Here is a 17980-nt window from a genome sequence, read left to right as displayed (position 1 = left end):
CTGCCTGACTTTGTTTTGAAAAAAAAAATGTAGACTCATGTTTGTGCTTCCGTCATGTCCTTCGATGCCTATTATCCCTAAGATTGTACTGACCTACCGATTATTTGCAGAGTAATTCTTCCTGCGATCTCTTTTTAATGGATAATAGGAAGAATACAGAGGGACATTGTCATAACAATGGATAATGTGAAGATGTTATTAAATGGAGAGGAATTTTGTATAATAAAGTGTTGTATTAATTGCAGAACAGGTGAAGTATTACACTTTGCTCTCAATAAGGAAAGATGTGCGTCAGATGTGCATACAAATGATCATGTTGGGATAGGTGTTAGTGACAACCTAACCGTTATTTGGCTGTCATTGCAAAATACAATGTTTAGATACGTTCATAAAAGCTTCACGAAATGGGATGGAGCAGTGGTGCAGTGGTTAGCACACTGTACTATAAACGCAGTGACCTACATTTAATTACTGGCCAGAATAAACATCAGTGGGGAATAATATCTGAACTGGTCCTGGGCTCCACTTCAACTAAAACCTACACTAATCAGCGTGGTAATGCTCAGTCAAAAAATCACCATGACTGAGACAGCATGTGTAGGATTTAATCCAGCAGTGGATTGACAAATGGCTGTTTATTTTTTCTATCTCTGATAGGAGCTTTTTTTAAAAAAAAACAGAGCCTCCTGATCTTAACGAGCTGTTACCTGGTTGAGATGGAATCTTTATTTATCCATAGCTTTGTATAACTGCTATAGGGTCTCTCCCATATCATTACAGATAAGAGGAGCATCATTGTGCTGTATTTATGTTTGTAAATTATAACTGCTTATTGGAATTGTGTTGCCTGCTACACATTATTCACCACTTGGGAACGCTTTCCCTCTCTTCCTCGTAACTGTCGTTGTTTGCAGGGAAAGGGGAAAATGAGGACATATTGGCTTCTGGGAGAAATTGAGGAAAATCCAGAAGCGTAACAAATGATTCAACCAAGATGTAAATATTTTACTATATTTGATCACTTGAATTATTTTTGATTGTAACCTTCCTTGAAGAGCAGATGGAATTGTTTCTGTTTATTAGTACTGTATTTATTGCACTTTTGTATATGTAACGGGATATTTTCAAATCATTTGCATACCTACATTCACTATGGATGTTAGGAAGATACCATAATAAATAATACAATTAACCCTGAAAATGTAGCCTGGACTCAAATGGGATTGCATTCTATTGTTCATATTGTAAATAACACTTTAAACTATTTTGTTAAAATGTGAAACATTCTAAATGTGATATGTTTATTGAATTGATATTGACATGAACACCACAACAACATGGAACTTTGTAGCAATACTGTGTTTAGCAACACGTGATGAATATAAAAAACAAAATGTAACGAAAATACTTGGAATTTTAATACGATGGATTTTATATGATTTACAGTTTTATTTCACACACATTTAGTATTACAATTTTGTTTGGCGGGCATAAAATATGTGCAGTCTAAAGGTAAAAGGTATGTGAATTATTGTATCCTTGGTATATATTATACTGTATCCTGTAATAAAATGAATTTCGCTAGCGTCCACTTTTTTCTGGGTTAAATATTTAAAATTGCTTCATTAAAATGGTGTGTCCAGGCGCTCGCTGATTGGTTTGCTAAAAGTGGTGTTCTTGAGAAAGGGTTTCTCTCTTGACTTGATGTCTGTTACTCCCTAAAATATAATAAAATGCACATTATAAAGCATCCAAGTAGTGTAAATAATAGAGAACATTAAAATATCTTTATTAAGCAGTGTTTCCTAACACATCTATAGTTGTTACATATGTAAGTGGTATTATAATATGGAATACTTTCTTGCAACTTTGAATTAAAATTGTGCATATTTTCTTATGGCTATAGTACAATAAACATCAAACAATATCAAGATAATCTTGCAGACAAACAATCATATATTTTTGGTGGAAGTAAAACCATTACGTGGGTAATTTCAGATATGCTGTAGAGATGTACTCCGTATGAATGCAGTTTATTTAGATTGTTATCATTACCAAAACATTACATATATGGCCAGGACAAACAATATTATGGAGATGATGCCAGCGAAAAATAATGGTTTTAATTAATGCGTTTATGTTAAATTAGTTTTTTGCCAATATTAGAAAATGTGTCTTATATTTCGCATCCTTTGCTATTTCCATTGAAAATTTGTGGTAACTGCCTTACTGCCAACACACAGATCAAACAGTTGGGAGTTTAGCCAATAAAACATGTTCAACCTTTATATATCTATTAAAAGTGTTTTTTTTTATATACGAGGTAAAGAAATACAAATTGAAATCACATTACTTACAAATGAAAATGCATATGCGATTGTGGGAAATGAGATGACCATGTATATAACAATAAAAACCCAATTCTGTAGAGGTGGAAGACGAGCCTTTGTGAGGATTCAAAATAAGACACTGGGGATATGAAGCGTTCTTGTCCTCATAAAATCAAGATGGAATTAAATGGTAGTACAATTTCCGATAAGCATGAAGGTGATACTGATGATGATGATGATGACGGTAACAATGTTACTGTGCATGATAGAAAACAATTGTACAAAACTCTTCCTCAACAAAATCTCTTGTCAGCCTTCCCCATCGTTTCCCAACCGCTCATCGACTAACCCTCCAGTAAAGCAGAGCGATGTAGTTACCTGTGAATTGCTCGTTCATGAAGTCACATTATTTGTATGAGATTGAAGTAATATGAAGTATAACTCGAAAAATGATTGTATCTTTACATGTATTGTTTATAATCGATGTTATATGTATGCTATTGCAAAGGTTCCAATTGCAACAATGTGCTGTGGTATTATCTATTATACAATAATATGAAACACGTTTCGAAAGCGTTCAATAACTTTGGGCGCCATGGAATGTATACTTTTTTCCAGTGACATTTGTTCTTCCATTCTTGATGGCATTAGTCTCTTATGCAGCAGTACAGATATTTAAAACAAAGGACAAAATGCATTGTCGGTTCATACATTGTATCTTCTGAATAACAAAATGAAGATTACTCATTTCAATGTCCAAATACAGAATTGGATGTAAAATCAAAACTCATGGTTTATCTCTTTAAATCGGAAAAACAGTGTAGGCTCTCACCTGAATGTTGTTAACATTATTGGACCAATAGGTGATTGGCTGCTCCGTGTGATAATTATGTGCCTGAAAACAGCAAGAGAAGTGTTAATTGAATGTAAATTTGCTTTCGGCTAAGGAAATGCAAAATAGAATGAACGGAAGCACTGACTCATTTCTGAGTCAAATGGATTTTAGTTTCCACATATATAGTAGTAATAATACGCTCAGAAAATACATAAAAATACGTTTTGCAGTTGTTGCAGACGATATGTCCAACTTAACTGTTAATCACAAGTGGTCAAGCCTCCGGCCTACCTTATTGGGCAAAGGGGGCTCCGGTTCCAAGGTGTAATGAAATGAAGCTTGCTTTGTTGTTGAATATTGCTTGGGTGGAGGAATAGGACTTGACCTCTCCAGTACCTCCTTGCTGCTCATTAAATCATACAGAACCAGCATTTGACAAGATTGATTATTGTGCACTCTATAAAGCACTTATTAGACACCAGTATATCTATCTGTCACAAATATCCCTGATGAAATACGTTGTAAAACTAGTTGCTGCTAAGCAAATCGTGTGGTGATGTGGTAATACAGAATATGTAAAGTGACTTTTCGATACAATATTGAACAAAGGGAAAGAGTGATGATATTGTGGCCTCGTTCCTTTCCAGGTGTTACCTATAACACTTGTTCATCCTTCATCTCTCCCTTAACCACAATGGTCGTGAGGGCACCACCGATGCCTGGGCTGTCATCTCTCTTAACAGTTGCCTGTCCTTTGCAGTCTTTGTCAGGTGTTGTACCGGCTTGTCAGTCCATGATATCACATTTGTCATACAGTTGATCTGGGGTCATTCTCTTCTTTTTTTCCTTCTCCCCTGCCCTGTGAGATAATGTTGGATCGTTCCCCTTTTCGTGTCACATGTCCCAACCATTGCAGTTTATTCTTCTCCTTTACTATTGTCATCAGTGGTTTGTGTTCACCCACTTTTTTTTTGTAATTTAAACTCGAACTGATGAATAAATTACCGATTGCATAATTGTTCCATCTTAATTGTTATAGTTTCTGTATCAGGGCAGTGAAAAACTTGTTGAGACAGAGATACCAAAAAGCCACATGGACCAAATATCTTTCAATTAGCCTTTTTGTACCAAACTGTACTCTCCCTCCTGCCCTACCCCCAAATGTGCACTAAATAATAGATTTAGTATATTGATGTTAGAGGTTAATTCAATTAAAATGCATATGTATTACGAAGTCTATATTGAAAGTTAAATATTTAATTTTAAGATGTGATAAACAACCCCGATATGTGTATACTGTATATTTGTTCCAGAAAAGCAAGCATTGAAAATTATAGATGACAGTTATAGATTGGTCAAATCCATTAACAGAAATTGCATCTGCATTATATGATTATTTATCATAAAATATTGAAAACGAACACGTATGAAAGGTCATGCTGTAATCGACTGCCATGTATAATATCAGGATGGAGATTATATTTGTACTGGATGTCAAGAAAGAAATATGTGGCATCTTTAATATGCACTGTCATAGCTACAAGACCTTGAATTTCACTATTAAAAAACCCCTGTTTAAGTAAACTGAATTATCTTAGAAAAGTTTTATATTGTTGTCGCTACAGTATATGTGTAAACACACGGTAAGCGTGTTCTGAAAACAAAAGGCCACAAGATATATTTAGATAAAGCAAAACTGACAAATTTCTTCAAAAGTTGCATGTCATAAGAAACTGACAACAGCAAACCATAACGTATGAGGGTTAACAGCCTACTTGCTATACTGCCATTTACTGAACACCTAACAGCCCTGGAGGTTGAGAGTCTCATGCATATTAAATCAGCATGATCCACAAATCCTGCCTCCATGGTACTGGGTTACACGCATGTGGTATGATGCCATGCAATATTAATCTTTACACTTTCCGTACCTTATTCTGTCACGAAGAGTCTTTTCCAGTAGCAGCTCCCTTTTTCCTGGGGGAAAAAATAATACTCGTAGTGGAATGGGCACAGATTTCTACGGAAATGCGTCCAGCGGCTGTACCGTATAACAATATATTTGTCAACAATAAACATTTGTGTTTGATATTTTTGTGTAGTTTCCTTTGTTTGACCAAGTGGTATTTTGGACAATATTCTGAGAAGTTAATTCACAATCGTTAGTAATATTTTCGTAACAATTTTTTTTTACATAAAATACAGAGCATTCACACTGGGACTCATCAATATTTACGTTGAGATACGTGATCATGATACTATGCGTGCATAAGTTGGAGGTCTGGACAAAATCATATTAAATTCAATTAAACAATCATCATCTTGATTATCATTTTCATCCATCATTGTCACCATCATCATCCCTCCCACCACTCATGTAGAGTTCCTACAATCATCACTTGTGCTCCACAGATAATAGGATAGATGTAGTGCCCATTCGCAACATTTTGCTCTTAGTTGTGTTAATATAAGGGCCACTTTGTAAATAGAAATAATCATGGATCAACCCGATTCCAAGAGGCGTTTAACTCGACTATAAATTGGAAAGAGGCATTTTAATCAGCAGTGCACTAGAATCGGAAGTGAAAGTATACCATACTGTGGCCAGAAAACCATCACCTCGTGAGTACGAGTGCATGTGGAACGACACAAATGGGCCGTTCTATGGCGACAGTGGGTGTACTATACACAAGGGCTCACTAGAGGGCAGATTCCCGATGTCACGGAAGTCGGGTCAGGACATGACAGTCTGGGTGAACCCGCGAGAGCACGTGACCGGACGAGGGGGTACGGGGGCCCCCAGAAGGGGGTGAGCAGGCCACGTGATGTGGACCCAGACTCTTCGCGAAGGATCGAGAAGGGGGCATGACCAGAGGCGGAGCTCGGTCACGCCACAGGAAATATAAGCCGAGCCCCAAGAGGGAGCGTGGCTGTCGTCTTCTCCGATATTCGCTCTTCAGTATGTGACGACATGATGACACGATGGCTTGTCGGCAGTTCTGGTTCAACCATTTTGGGAATCCATTCAAGTGGTTAGGAACGGTGGCTCCCACCTTACGTAGTTAACCTGTAATGTACATACTCGCTCGGAATGTACATAGTAAACCTTGGAATGTTGAATAGTGTTGGTTGTGTTAGAGAATAAAACGTGTTGTCTCCCAGTCTTGGTGTACGCCTGATTAGAACTCACTAAACGTGTTATGGAGAAAATGGTCCTCATCATAATAACATATACATTGGTCTGCCATACCTTGCTCATTGGGTTTAATTGTATGAAATTAGCATTCTGTTTTTAAATGCTCCAGTATTTCAGATACTGTACACTAAAGACACCAACCTGCCTCTCGCTACTCACCTTTGGTGCGAAAAGCTGTGTTAGTCGGCAGGCTGTCGATGTCTTGTCTGGTGGGCTCAACACCCCTTTTTCTTGTGAGTGTGGCGCTCACAGTGCTGAAGTGGATTCCACAGGGCGGGCCAGTGGTGAGGCCTTTATCCTCCTCCACATGTTGCCTCATCTGATGCAAAGACATACAAGAGCACACAATATAAAACAAAACAAATTCTCTCCATGACGGAGTACGATTGCATTTTGGCCATATTTATTCAGCTTGATGTGTAAATATTTGAATGATTTTGTCATGCATTAATAACCCTAAATCCTACTCTTAATGCTCAATATATGAAATTACACTCTGAGTAGGCTAAATGGACTCCATATTCTTAGGTTATTTCGGTAAAGTCTATCTACGTGACTTTACCGAAACAACCAAAGAATATGAATTACTTAAGTCACGAAAGTTTTAAGTCTAAATAGTCCAAGGTTGTATACTTCCTCACCAACTAGAACTATCATATGCGGAGGAAAAACTTGCCACAGTATTCAAATAAAACGTATTCCATTCCTCCTGAACTCAAGCGGTTATAGTGCAACTATAGTATAGTTCTGATGTAACGGTCATGGTAAGTGTGCAGGATGCCTTAAAAGTGTAGAGGAGTAATGTGAGCAACCATGAGAGGGCATACAGAGGGAGGTGCGAGCGAGTTGACAGCGGAGGATGACGTCATTTCACGGGTGCTGTAAGGGGGTACCTTCGGGAACAAAGGCGGGTCCGAGTTAGGGGGAGGAGCCACCCAAGGTGTAATTAACGGGGACCCCGTGACGAGGGCGTGGTCGTTGTGGGAGCCCGGAGTGTGGATCGGCTGCAGGAGGTCTCTCCCGCTCAACGCCGGACGGTGTTGGCTGAACCCCCGTCCGGGGCAGACGAGTGGGAGAGCCAAGGGGATAGCCGAGAGTAGGGCTCCAAGTATTCAGTGAGGATCGACTCAGAGAGAGTGGGTTCTTCTCTCCTCATTGCTGGGCAGTGTTGGATGAGCCCCTGCCCCGGCCCGAGTGAGAGAGCCCAAGGGATAGCCGAGGGTAGGACGACATAGTGTTCGGGGGTCCAGGGTAAAGACCAAGAATAGAGAGCACCTACCCTTGGTGTGAGCTTGAGTGCTGAATGTAATAGTGTTTAATAAACGGTAACAGCCCTTATAGTAAATTCCGTCTCCGTGTGGTTCTACTATACAACAAAAGTAATGTCTCCTATTTGTATGCCTCAATACATTTCTACGGAACGCAGTATGCAAAACATGCAGAGATGTATGCTTGTGATGACATAAATAGGAATACATGGATCAGAGAATATACACAAATTAAATACATCATTTTGACTCTTAAGAAAATAAAGTGGTCTTGGGCAGGATGCATTACTGTGTAATAAAGGACTCGTTCACTGGGTCTGTCTCCGTTGTCCTTTATTTGGGTTCTTTACACTTGTCCCACACGGCCCTCGCTCAGAGCCTCCCCGCTTGGCAGCTCCACAGCTGCCTTCGCTCCCGTAGCCTTCCTCGCTCCTGCAGCTCCGCTGCAGGTCCCCTGTGCAGTCCTCCGGCTGCTCTCACTGCAGCTCCACCACTGCTCCCCGTTCCTCCGTGCTCGGTCACCGCTGGCCGACGGTGCCGAGTCTTACTGTGTGTGTGGCGATCTCGCCACTCTCCAACCTCCGCCCTGCGTGGCCTCACTCTGTCTCTATCTCCAACACTCCCCCGTCTCTTCCGGTATCTCTCCCTTAAGACCTCACCCCTCTCTCTCACGTAACCTAACTCCTCCCCCCCGTGACGTCATATCCACGAGGCCGTTTACGCCCGCATTACACCACCCTCCCCTGTAGAGAAAATCCAGCCGACCTCGGCTGAACAATAACGACAACAAGTAATGCGAGCGAACACAACCATCACACATGCAAGGTCAACGAAGCATACAATAAATATAACAATAACAACAAAAACACAACAGTAAAATTCAACGAAATGTAAGGGACTTCGACCGCGTGCGGGTCGCCGGTCCATCCCGGATGGGCGGTGGCCCTCCTGCAGACCGGGAACGTGACGGGGTTTTAGGAGCGACAGGATGAAGTCCTCCTGTCGCTATTGGAGGCCCGTCAACGTCCCGGTCCCGTATCCCTGAAGGCCCAGCGTCGGGGGTGTCCCGCGATCGTGTTTGCGGCGGGGTCGGAAGGGCGGCGGGGCTCGGAGTCCCCGCAGCCGTGGTAGGCACACCCCGAGCAGAGTCCCCTGTCTCCTGTAGTATCACGGCCGGCTTGTCTGTCCTGGAGGATCCTTCCGCGGCACGTCCGCTGTCGAGGCCTCCTGCTGGGGCGGACCTGGGACACGGGCCCAGCAGTCCCTGGCGTAATGGCCCTTACGGCCGCAGCGGAAGCAGTCGATGTCGTTGCGCCGCGCCGCAGGCCCCCCGTCCCGACGCTCCCGTGTCGGCGGCGCAGATCGCGGCCCCGGCCTACTGCAGGCCGACCACTGAGCAGAGGCGGCTGTCAGCTCCTGCGGGCCCCCCCCGTCAGGAACATACACCGCCTTCTTGGGATCCCAACCCACGGCACCTCCTTCGACGATGGGCCCCCCCGTCCACGCCGTGACTTGCTTCCAACGGCGCAGGTTGAACTGGGCATCAAGACATTTAGCGGCCGCCCGGGATGTCAGCTTTTCGTGGCCACACACCGGCATAGGAATCCCCAAATCCCGGGACAGCTCGAGCATCTTACCCAAAATGAGAGGTTCCAGCAGGTCAGGTTCCGTCTCCGGGTATGCGGCCATGGCCAACTCCAATACCGCACCCCTGTATGCCACCGGCGACTCCTCGGGTGCTCGCTGGCATTGAACAAACCGGCGATGAGCATCATCCGGTGGCTCGTATGCGTCTGCCATCTCGTCAAAAACTCCTCTCAATGTTTTCTTCTTCTCGGCCTTTATAGAACGGAAGAATCTCACCGACTCGTCATCGAGAAGAGTCGGTAAAACCTCCAATGCCTCAGCGTCCATCCACCTCGCTGAGCGTACCGCCGCCAAAAACTCTGCAGGCGAAAGCACTCCAATCGCCACCGATGGAGAATTCTTTAACGGTCGTGAGATGACGACTGCGACTCCTTGTTGCGCCGTCCTCAGCCGATGACTCATCAGGCGGCATATTCAAAATGGCGTCGCATCGCAACGTGTTCAAGATGGCGGCCTCCCGCCGCGGAGAGCGCAAGATGGCGGCTTCCCGCCGTTCTTCTCCTGCCACGCCCAAGATGGCGTCTTCGTGCCGCGTGGCCGATGGCGCCGACAGCGGAGGCAAGGCGGCGACCTGCGGACCTCCATCGGCTCTCCCCAACGCCGTCCTCGGCGTAACGAGCTCGCACAATTGCGCGAACACGATTTTCAGTGTCTCCAGCTGCGCCACCATCTGTCTCCATCGCAAGTCCGCGTCCTCCGGCGCAGCCGGGTCCACCGCCGCGGCGACGTCTTGGACTCCTGGACCCGTACTCGTTCCCGAACGGATTTCCTCCTCCATCGCAGGCAGGTCCACCGCCTGAGGAAGGTCGTCGTCGTCGGATGATGTAGCAGATGATGGCGCAGGAATATTCTTTCTTCTGAGCTGTTTTGACATGCCGTTTCACTTCTGACACCAGTGTAATAAAGGACTCGTTCACTGGGTCTGTCTCCGTTGTCCTTTATTTGGGTTCTTTACACTTGTCCCACACGGCCCTCGCTCAGAGCCTCCCCGCTTGGCAGCTCCACAGCTGCCTTCGCTCCCGTAGCCTTCCTCGCTCCTGCAGCTCCGCTGCAGGTCCCCTGTGCAGTCCTCCGGCTGCTCTCACTGCAGCTCCACCGCTGCTCCCCGTTCCTCCGTGCTCGGTCACCGCTGGCCGACGGTGCCGAGTCTTATTGTGTGTGTGGCGATCTCGCCACTCTCCAACCTCTGCCCTGCGTGGCCTCACTCTGTCTCTATCTCCAACACTCCCCCGTCTCTTCCGGTATCTCTCCCTTAAGACCTCACCCCTCTCTCTCACGTGACCTAACTCCTCCCCCCCGTGACGTCATATCCGCGAGGCCGTTTACGCCCGCATTACAACTGGAAAAAATGATATAATATGGACAAAGCTGGTGAAGGTGTGGTAGCCAAAGGAAAGATCAGCTTATGGGCTGGTGCCAGATTATTTGTGGCATTGCAGGACTGTGAAGGATGGTGACTGTAGGGAACCCTTAATTCAGCAGTAGACAGTGCATAGCTCATGATACACAACTGTAGATATATATTCCTGGGAATGTCAAGAACATTTGGCTGTTTTCAAAATTGACGCCATTATTTTTGATGCACTTACACCTACGGGGAACCTGGGGTAGCATTTCATAATGTTTGAAGGCTTTATCAGTGCCACTTTGTCAAGGTATTAAAGGTGAATGCATTTAGTCGTCGTTAAGCTCCATAAACAAGTCAACAGTCGCACCTCCGATTAGCATGGTTGGATACGTATGGTGCGAAATAAGTTCTACATACATACATGCTTAAATATTTGCAAAGAGCACCATGTGTGGCAGTGCCATTTTTGGAACATCGTTCACATAGGCAATTCCACAAAGGACAAAATTATGATAATCTGGAGGTGCTATATCAGGTTTGTAGATTAGTGAATGAGGCAGCACAGTCCACCAAACTATGCAATGGCCTGTAAAATGTATCAATGCTTTGGAATCTTAATTAAGAACAACAATCTGTATACATACATGCTTGAATTTGCCCATAGACTCACTTATTTAACAAAATGCTGCATTTATCTGTCTTCAAATTACCCGAGCTGATTTATACTTTATTTGAAGCTTTTGTGACTGCAGGAATCCATACTCTTTGGTCCTTTCGGGAAAGTCACATAGGTAGAAAAAGAATAATAGATCACAACGTTTTGATCGCCACAAGCAACCGTCTTCAGGTGGGAGTGAGAAACAGGCTGCTGAAACAAGTCCTTATATATAGAGCCGAGAAGGGGGGACGGGGGGTTTTGCCGCATCGGGCAAGAGGGTGGGGGCTAGAGCTTGTGCTGAGGAGGTGGCCATTGTATTGTGAGAGATTAGCATGTCAATGTGTATTGACGGTATATCAGCCACTAGGGGGATAGAGCGCTGAACATGGTGAAGGAAAGGTGCGGAGATGATCGAGGGTCGAGTGTAATGACGATATATCAGCCACTAGGGGGATAAAGCGCACAGCAGGAGACACACACACAGACAGAGAGACAACAACAACAACCGCCATTCGCCACTAAGTGACGGTGACGTCACCACAACGCTTGTGCCAGACCATGTGCACCTTGAGGCCACGTGAAGTGTCGAACGCCCGCTGGCAGGAGGTCATGGTGCAGACCCAGGTGCCACGGGTCGACTGACTGAGATGACTGGCTGATACACCACCTGTGCCCCCTACTGTGCCAACTTGCTGTGCTTTAGCCACCTGGCGCTCCGCTCATTGTTGTGAGCGTCGCTCCTCCGCCCTCCGTTGTTGTTGGAGGGCGACTGCCTCCAACTGCCCAGTAGCGTCCTTCACGAGCCTCCTCCACAGAGGCCGATCTTGAGACCGCTGGTACCAGTCATCGGCAAGTCCACTCAGCTCCACATCCTCCTGTACTACATCACTCCATCTCTTATCTAGCAAGGGCCACGCCCATTTAGCCCACTCGATCCGGCCGAACAAAAGCTGTTTAGGCATGCGGTGGCTGGGCATGCGGGCTACATGGCCCAGCCAACGCAGCCTTGCCTGCCGTAGAAACTCACCGATGGGACTTTGTCCAGATCTTTCAAGGATTTGTGAGCTCCTCACACATTCCAGCCTGGTTAAACCCAGGATGGATTGTAGACAGGCCAGCCTAAATGTTCCATTAAGGGAGTCCACATTTCACAAGCGCAAAAAAGGGAGGGAATGACCATGGCCGAGAAGACCTGGAGCTTCGTGCAGAGCGAGAGACAAGGTAGCTTCCACACAGCATTACGCAACCGATGAAAATATAATGCCGCTCGACTGATTCGGAGGGAGACCTCAGCTGTTAAACCGGAGCCGGTCATGAGCACACTGCCCAGGTATGGGAAACTCTCCACTCTCTCCACAACTGCCCTATCACCAATTTGGAGTTGTGGGGGTGGATTGTCCGATTGTACAAAATACCCAGGCAGGTGCTTAGTTTTGGTGGGGCTGATGGTAAGGCCCCACCTCTTAGTGGCAAGCTCCAGGTTCAGCAGCAGCACCTCCAACTCCTCCTCTGAGTGAGCAGCAATCACCAGATCATCGGCCTACATAACATGGTTGAGCAATAGGGAGCCATCACTTGACCGTACCCGGGCATCGATCAGCCTCCCATTGTATCTGTACCAGATGGAAATTCCTCCAGTACAGCCATTGAATGCTTCACGAACTACGTGGTCAAAATAGATGTTAAATAATGTGGGAACCAGAGAACATCCCTATCGCACCCCAAGGTGTACAGAGAATGGCTCTGACAGAGAGACACACACACACAAAGACAGAGAGAGAGACACACACACACAGAGACACATAGAGAGAGAGAGACACCTAGAGAGACACAGAGAGAGAGAGACACACAGAGAGAGACAAACAGAGACACACAGAGGAACACACCTAGAGAGAGAGAGCACTATGCTCAGCTGCCTTTACCTCCCCAGTGCTGATATTTACACACTGCACCAGGTATCCATTTAAGGTTGACCCAACCCACGGATGCCCAGTACAAACAGGTTCGGATTTCACATGCCAATGATCTTAACTGTATGTGGGAGCCAAACCCCTGTATCTAGGATCATAGAATATTGCACAAACCACTGAACTTGGGTCGCCGGGTTCGTCGCAAAGTTCGCTAACCACTCTCTATACTCTCACATACACAGACACAATGGAGGGACACCCTCGAGTTCTTCCTGGCAATGTCACCCCATGCCCAGCGCATTTCTTTTGAAGCTGCGTTTAGTTTATTTTTCATTTAGCACAATAGTTTTTTTGACTTGAAAATGTTGTCACACATGTTTTGCCCTGTTTTTGCTGTATCCATAATAACTATTACTTTCCTGCAAAAAAGATTAGGGGGGGGGTGGTTGGGGTCACTATGCCCTCGGGCAGTGTGCAAAAAAAAAACTGTTGTCGATGGTGTTACTACGTTTGACAAACGGCGTGCCTCGTAGGTGGCATGGCAACAGAGCCCCCACCTGACCCTGTCCTCACACATGCCACCGAACTTCAAAAGACGAGAGCGTGCATGCTCGGTTCGAGTGTGTCACACATCAGACTCGCTGGGGACTGAGATACCGGTAGATATGTGGAAAGGCCAGATATGTGAATGTGTACATGAAGTGACGGTTACATCATGTACAATTAAGGTACCAGGACAGAAATAAAGTGAAACACGCCTTTGAACGGGGGGGGGGGATGCTTGACTATAGAAGTATGTGAATAAGAGATTAACAATGGAAAACTATATGTGAAATAGATGGTGTATATCTATAGACAATGTCTGTTACACCATGCACAACAACTGAACTGGGATGTGGCTGGTTAATTGGTCAGGGCGAATATGCGATGGTAAAATAAACGATGTTGCTTCGACAATTCCACCCCATCAATTTCCTCCACAAAAGCACTGCTGGGTATGCATCTCTCCTGCCCCGTGGAGGGTTGGCGTGTTTACTGATTTACTCCGACACCTAGCAATGCTCCCGCGTAGGTGGCAAAAATAACACACGCAAAAAAAAAAACCTGGTAAATAGGTGATAATAGTACCGGCACCCGCAGGAAACACTGTGGACTTGTTCTGAATGTGCAGGATGAAAAAATAAATAAACAGATGAGCAACGTATAACGTTGTTTTGTTTGCAGAACAGGAAACAAAAAAAATCATCATTGCATGTTAGACCAACATAATATATCAACAATAATCTGACCCACAACGATTTTGATAAGTCTTCTGTTCCTAATGTAATTCTATATATTAAAAAAATATTAAATTTCACCTGTGCAATGTAAGTATTCTCATTTTTTTTACGTTTTCAACAATTAGCTGGCAATGATTGATGAAGAGGAAGGTAATGTGGTGGTCGATGTTTGTTTTTGGGATGATGTCCTGATTTTAATTGTCTGACCTCATGTGCCATTTCGTATACGGACAAAGGGCGGGGCTGACCTGAGTAGTGGTTGGGGTTGGCAGAGGAGGAGGTGGTGCCTATGACCAAAATGCAGGGCCAACGTTATACTGGTAGGAACCACCTGGTTCCACCAGCCCACAGGGGATTATTGTGTCCGTCCGTCCATCGTGAATCTAAAAATGGGAGGGGTGGGGCTGGGTGGAGAGGGGAGGGTGGGGAGGGGCTGGGTGGGGAGGGTGGGGCTGGGTGGGGGGTGGGAGGGGTGGGGCTGGGTGGGGAGGGGCTGGTCACCCCGCGGTGCCCTTATAAAACTCAACGTTTAACCTACTCACGCCGGCTTGTGCCCGCCCACACAGTCGGGCATATTTGTGGAATACACCACGCCGCCGTTGACTCTGGCCATTGACCGAGCAACCCAACGTTCCTACCAGCTCCCTCCGCAGGATTGTGTTACATAAGGGAGGCCACTAAATGTATGTGCAGGGCTTTGTGATTTAGCGGGCGTTGCTATGTAAATGTGGGCTAGGATAACAGAGGGGCGAGCTGTGAGCTCATCATAGTTGAGCCTCCCAGATAGATGATGAAGACAATGAAGGATGATGATGATGGCAACGAATTAATTTAATGATGTGGAAAATGGGTATAGATATAATATACCTCATATACTGTACTCAAATGATGTTGTTCTTGAAACCAAAATATTTGAACTTGTCTTTCAGATGTACTCTTTAAACAAGTTCATATTCGTGGCTATCACACAAACCTTGCTGAGTAACATACTAACTTTGGACTGCCATCCCTGAAACGCAAACAGAAATGCCACCCAAAGCTGCTGAGATGTGTTATGCCAGGTAACCCGTTAGAATATAGGATTGATTGGCAGAAACTGAACTAGCTGTAGGATTTAGTACCGAGCATGCATGCTGAATTATCGAAACTGACAATAGCATTGGGCTGCCCTACCCCATACACCATGGGTGGAAAAATACAATAAATTATTTAACGCCAATTGTTATGCTCATAATACTTTAATAAAATGCTGTGCATAATAAACCATATTTATTTAATCTCGATTTAAAGGGTTCATGTCCCCCATTCAACCACTTGAGGCATTAACGTTAACTGCAATGGTAAAAATGGGATTCTTAAATGTAAATGCGAATTTGAATCACAACAATTCATAATCACTCATGTGGAAAAATGTTCCACTCCCATCCTCACCCACCAGGAACACTACCACCTTCATTCTAAACATGAACAACCAAGGCCGACAAGGCAAAAAGGCCTTGGGACTGAGAACCCAGAAACTCTTTTCACCTTCTCTTTTTTCCCACGTATTATGTCGGTTTCAGTGCTGCACTGTCCTTTTGAACATACTTATTGCGCTTTAACAAACTATATCTCAATCATGATACTGATATCCAGGTGAACAATCAATAATTTTCTATTTCGGAACCGTCTGTATCAGCAGATCCACACAAAACGTTTCATCACGTGGATTTGCAAATGCTCTGTACATTACAATGGTAACAGTGTATTTCACACAACCATTAGAGTGAGACCATCAAAGGCAAGTACGTATGCGGACTTTCATCTTGGGTAGACATAGGACATTCAATTCATGGATTTCACTTGTGCTAGTTCAGTGTTCTCAATTGGGCATAAACGCCCTGAAGAAACGAAGCCTCTTATGTAATTTACGGTTTTAATGATTCTCCTTCAAAAATGCCTTGCCACAAAGCCAGCATTGCTTACTAAAATTGTAACTTTAAGCCAGATTTTGTGGCACTGCAACACAATTGCTGATCTTCATATCTATTTGTACATCTGGTTGTTGAAATATTGCCTTTGTAAAACCGAGTATTTTTGTTATCAAGACCATTTAAATAAAATAAACATGTGTTGTAAATATATGACTTTGTGTTTACACATTTGCAGATGTTCATGTATTCACAAGACATGAGTTACATTTAACAGGATGTTTAAGATTTAATAAAGATCACTTTTAAATGTATTTAGATCACATATATGAATGTATTACTTCTTCTTAAAAGTAAAATACTATATTGTATTTTTCGATTTGAAGCTTTCGTGACTGCAGGGATTAATCTTCTTGGTTCTTTCGGTAAAGTCACGTAGAAGGGAAATAATAAAATAATACAAATAAAACATAATAAAATACAATTGTATTTTATATAATTGTATTTTATTATGAAGATACTACATTGTACTTTGATCACAATGTGGAATAATATAACACCGGTCATCAAATGTACCCTCAATGAATTTACAGTAAATATGCAGGAATACAGACCAGCCACAAAACATTTTTTGTGAAATAAGAATGTTACTTTTAATAGAAATGGGTTTATTGATACTTCTTCTATTTTAAAGGGGTTGTCTGTTACTCAGTACCTACTGTAATGAAACTATGCAAATATCAATTTAAAGTCTGGTCATCAAATCACATTACAATTTTTTTTATTAGGCCCCATGGTGTTAAGTGCAGTCTCCAATTCGTATTATCCGCTCCATCTCGCTGAACCTTCTATTTGTGTGCTACAAAGGGTAATTTGCCCGAAACGTCCCCTGTTACCTATGTTTTCTCATCAGGCTAAAGTGTTGCGTTTTTAAAAAAACACATATACTGTACTATCAATTGGTAATTTCATGAATAAACACCAGGATGTAATATAAGCAAAATTCTGTACAATAGCAAACGCAATCTAATTAAACCTCGAGTAGTCTAGAGGCACACACATAACACAAGACATTAATTACATTTGACATAAAGAGTACTTTCGTGAACAATTGTCAACCGAAGGCGCCTTACAAACCCGCACAAATAACTTTAAAAGCGGAGACACAAACTCATCAAATGTGACAACTTAAACTCTTCCCCGGCCATGTGGTACCTTCTCCACGTTCTTTTGCCGAGGTTTCGTTTCCAGCAGCTGAGGCTCACCCCCACTGTGTGGCGATTCCATGTTTCCTCCGGGTTAAAACAAACACCCGAAGCAAAACAAGAAATCAGTGCCACAGAGATGAGTGTGAAGGAGGAGGAGGTGGAGGGGGGCTATCTGAAGCCAGTCGAGAGTTACAACTCTCTCGGCGTATCAACAACAAAGCAAGTTGCCGGGCAACACAGAAGCGCTTGTTGTGACGATGGAGCAGGGGGGTTAACACTGCCGCGCTGCGATACGAACCTCCGCTGGCAGAGTTCGATTTCCGCTCACGGCCAACGTCTGTGACGAATATTTGAAACAGTTTCGTGGGTCTCCCCCCCTAGGTCGACTCA

At 44.2% G+C, this 17980-nt stretch overlaps 2 protein-coding genes across 3 annotated transcripts in view; one reads left to right on the top strand and one right to left on the bottom strand.

Moving 5' to 3' along the window:
* LOC144738619 (atrial natriuretic peptide receptor 1-like) overlaps nucleotides 1-5254 on the top strand; it is a 121496-nt gene extending 116242 nt beyond the window's left edge. For both annotated transcript variants that reach the window (XM_078621632.1, XM_078621625.1), the window contains one exon: nucleotides 915-5254. In XM_078621632.1, coding sequence (XP_078477758.1) covers nucleotides 915-977 — 63 coding nt within the window. In that variant the 3' untranslated portion in view covers nucleotides 978-5254. The remainder of the gene's footprint in view (nucleotides 1-914) is intronic.
* On the bottom strand, nucleotides 1288-17778 carry LOC144738646 (sperm-associated antigen 8-like). The gene is made up of 6 exons (XM_078621647.1): nucleotides 17598-17778; nucleotides 6521-6680; nucleotides 5097-5142; nucleotides 3457-3568; nucleotides 3163-3225; nucleotides 1288-1718 (listed from the first exon to the last, which is right to left on the bottom strand). The coding sequence occupies exons 1-6, from the start codon at nucleotides 17667-17669 to the stop codon at nucleotides 1626-1628; spliced, it is 546 nt and encodes a 181-aa protein (XP_078477773.1). The 5' UTR covers nucleotides 17670-17778; the 3' UTR covers nucleotides 1288-1625.
* Between the last annotated feature and the right edge of the window lie 202 nt (nucleotides 17779-17980).

The sequence above is a fragment of the Lampetra planeri genome, chromosome 3, assembly GCF_965212315.1.
Source record: "Lampetra planeri chromosome 3, kcLamPlan1.2.h2, whole genome shotgun sequence".
Taxonomy (NCBI): Eukaryota; Metazoa; Chordata; class Hyperoartia; order Petromyzontiformes; family Petromyzontidae; genus Lampetra; species Lampetra planeri.
Note: the sequence above shows the minus strand (reverse complement) of the source record. Positions and strands in the feature narration are given on the sequence as shown.

Bases quoted from the DNA above. Each gene is read 5' to 3' on its own strand.
- LOC144738646 (XM_078621647.1), bottom strand. From the start codon at position 17,669: ATGGAATCGCCACACAGTGGGGGTGAGCCTCAGCTGCTGGAAACGAAA. The intron at 5,143-6,520 runs GTGAGTAGCGAG...TTTTTCCCCCAG, and splicing joins CACAGCTTTTCGCACCAAAG to GAAAAAGGGAGCTGCTACTG. The intron at 3,569-5,096 runs GTACGGAAAGTG...TTTAATGAGCAG, and splicing joins ACTCTTCGTGACAGAATAAG to CAAGGAGGTACTGGAGAGGT.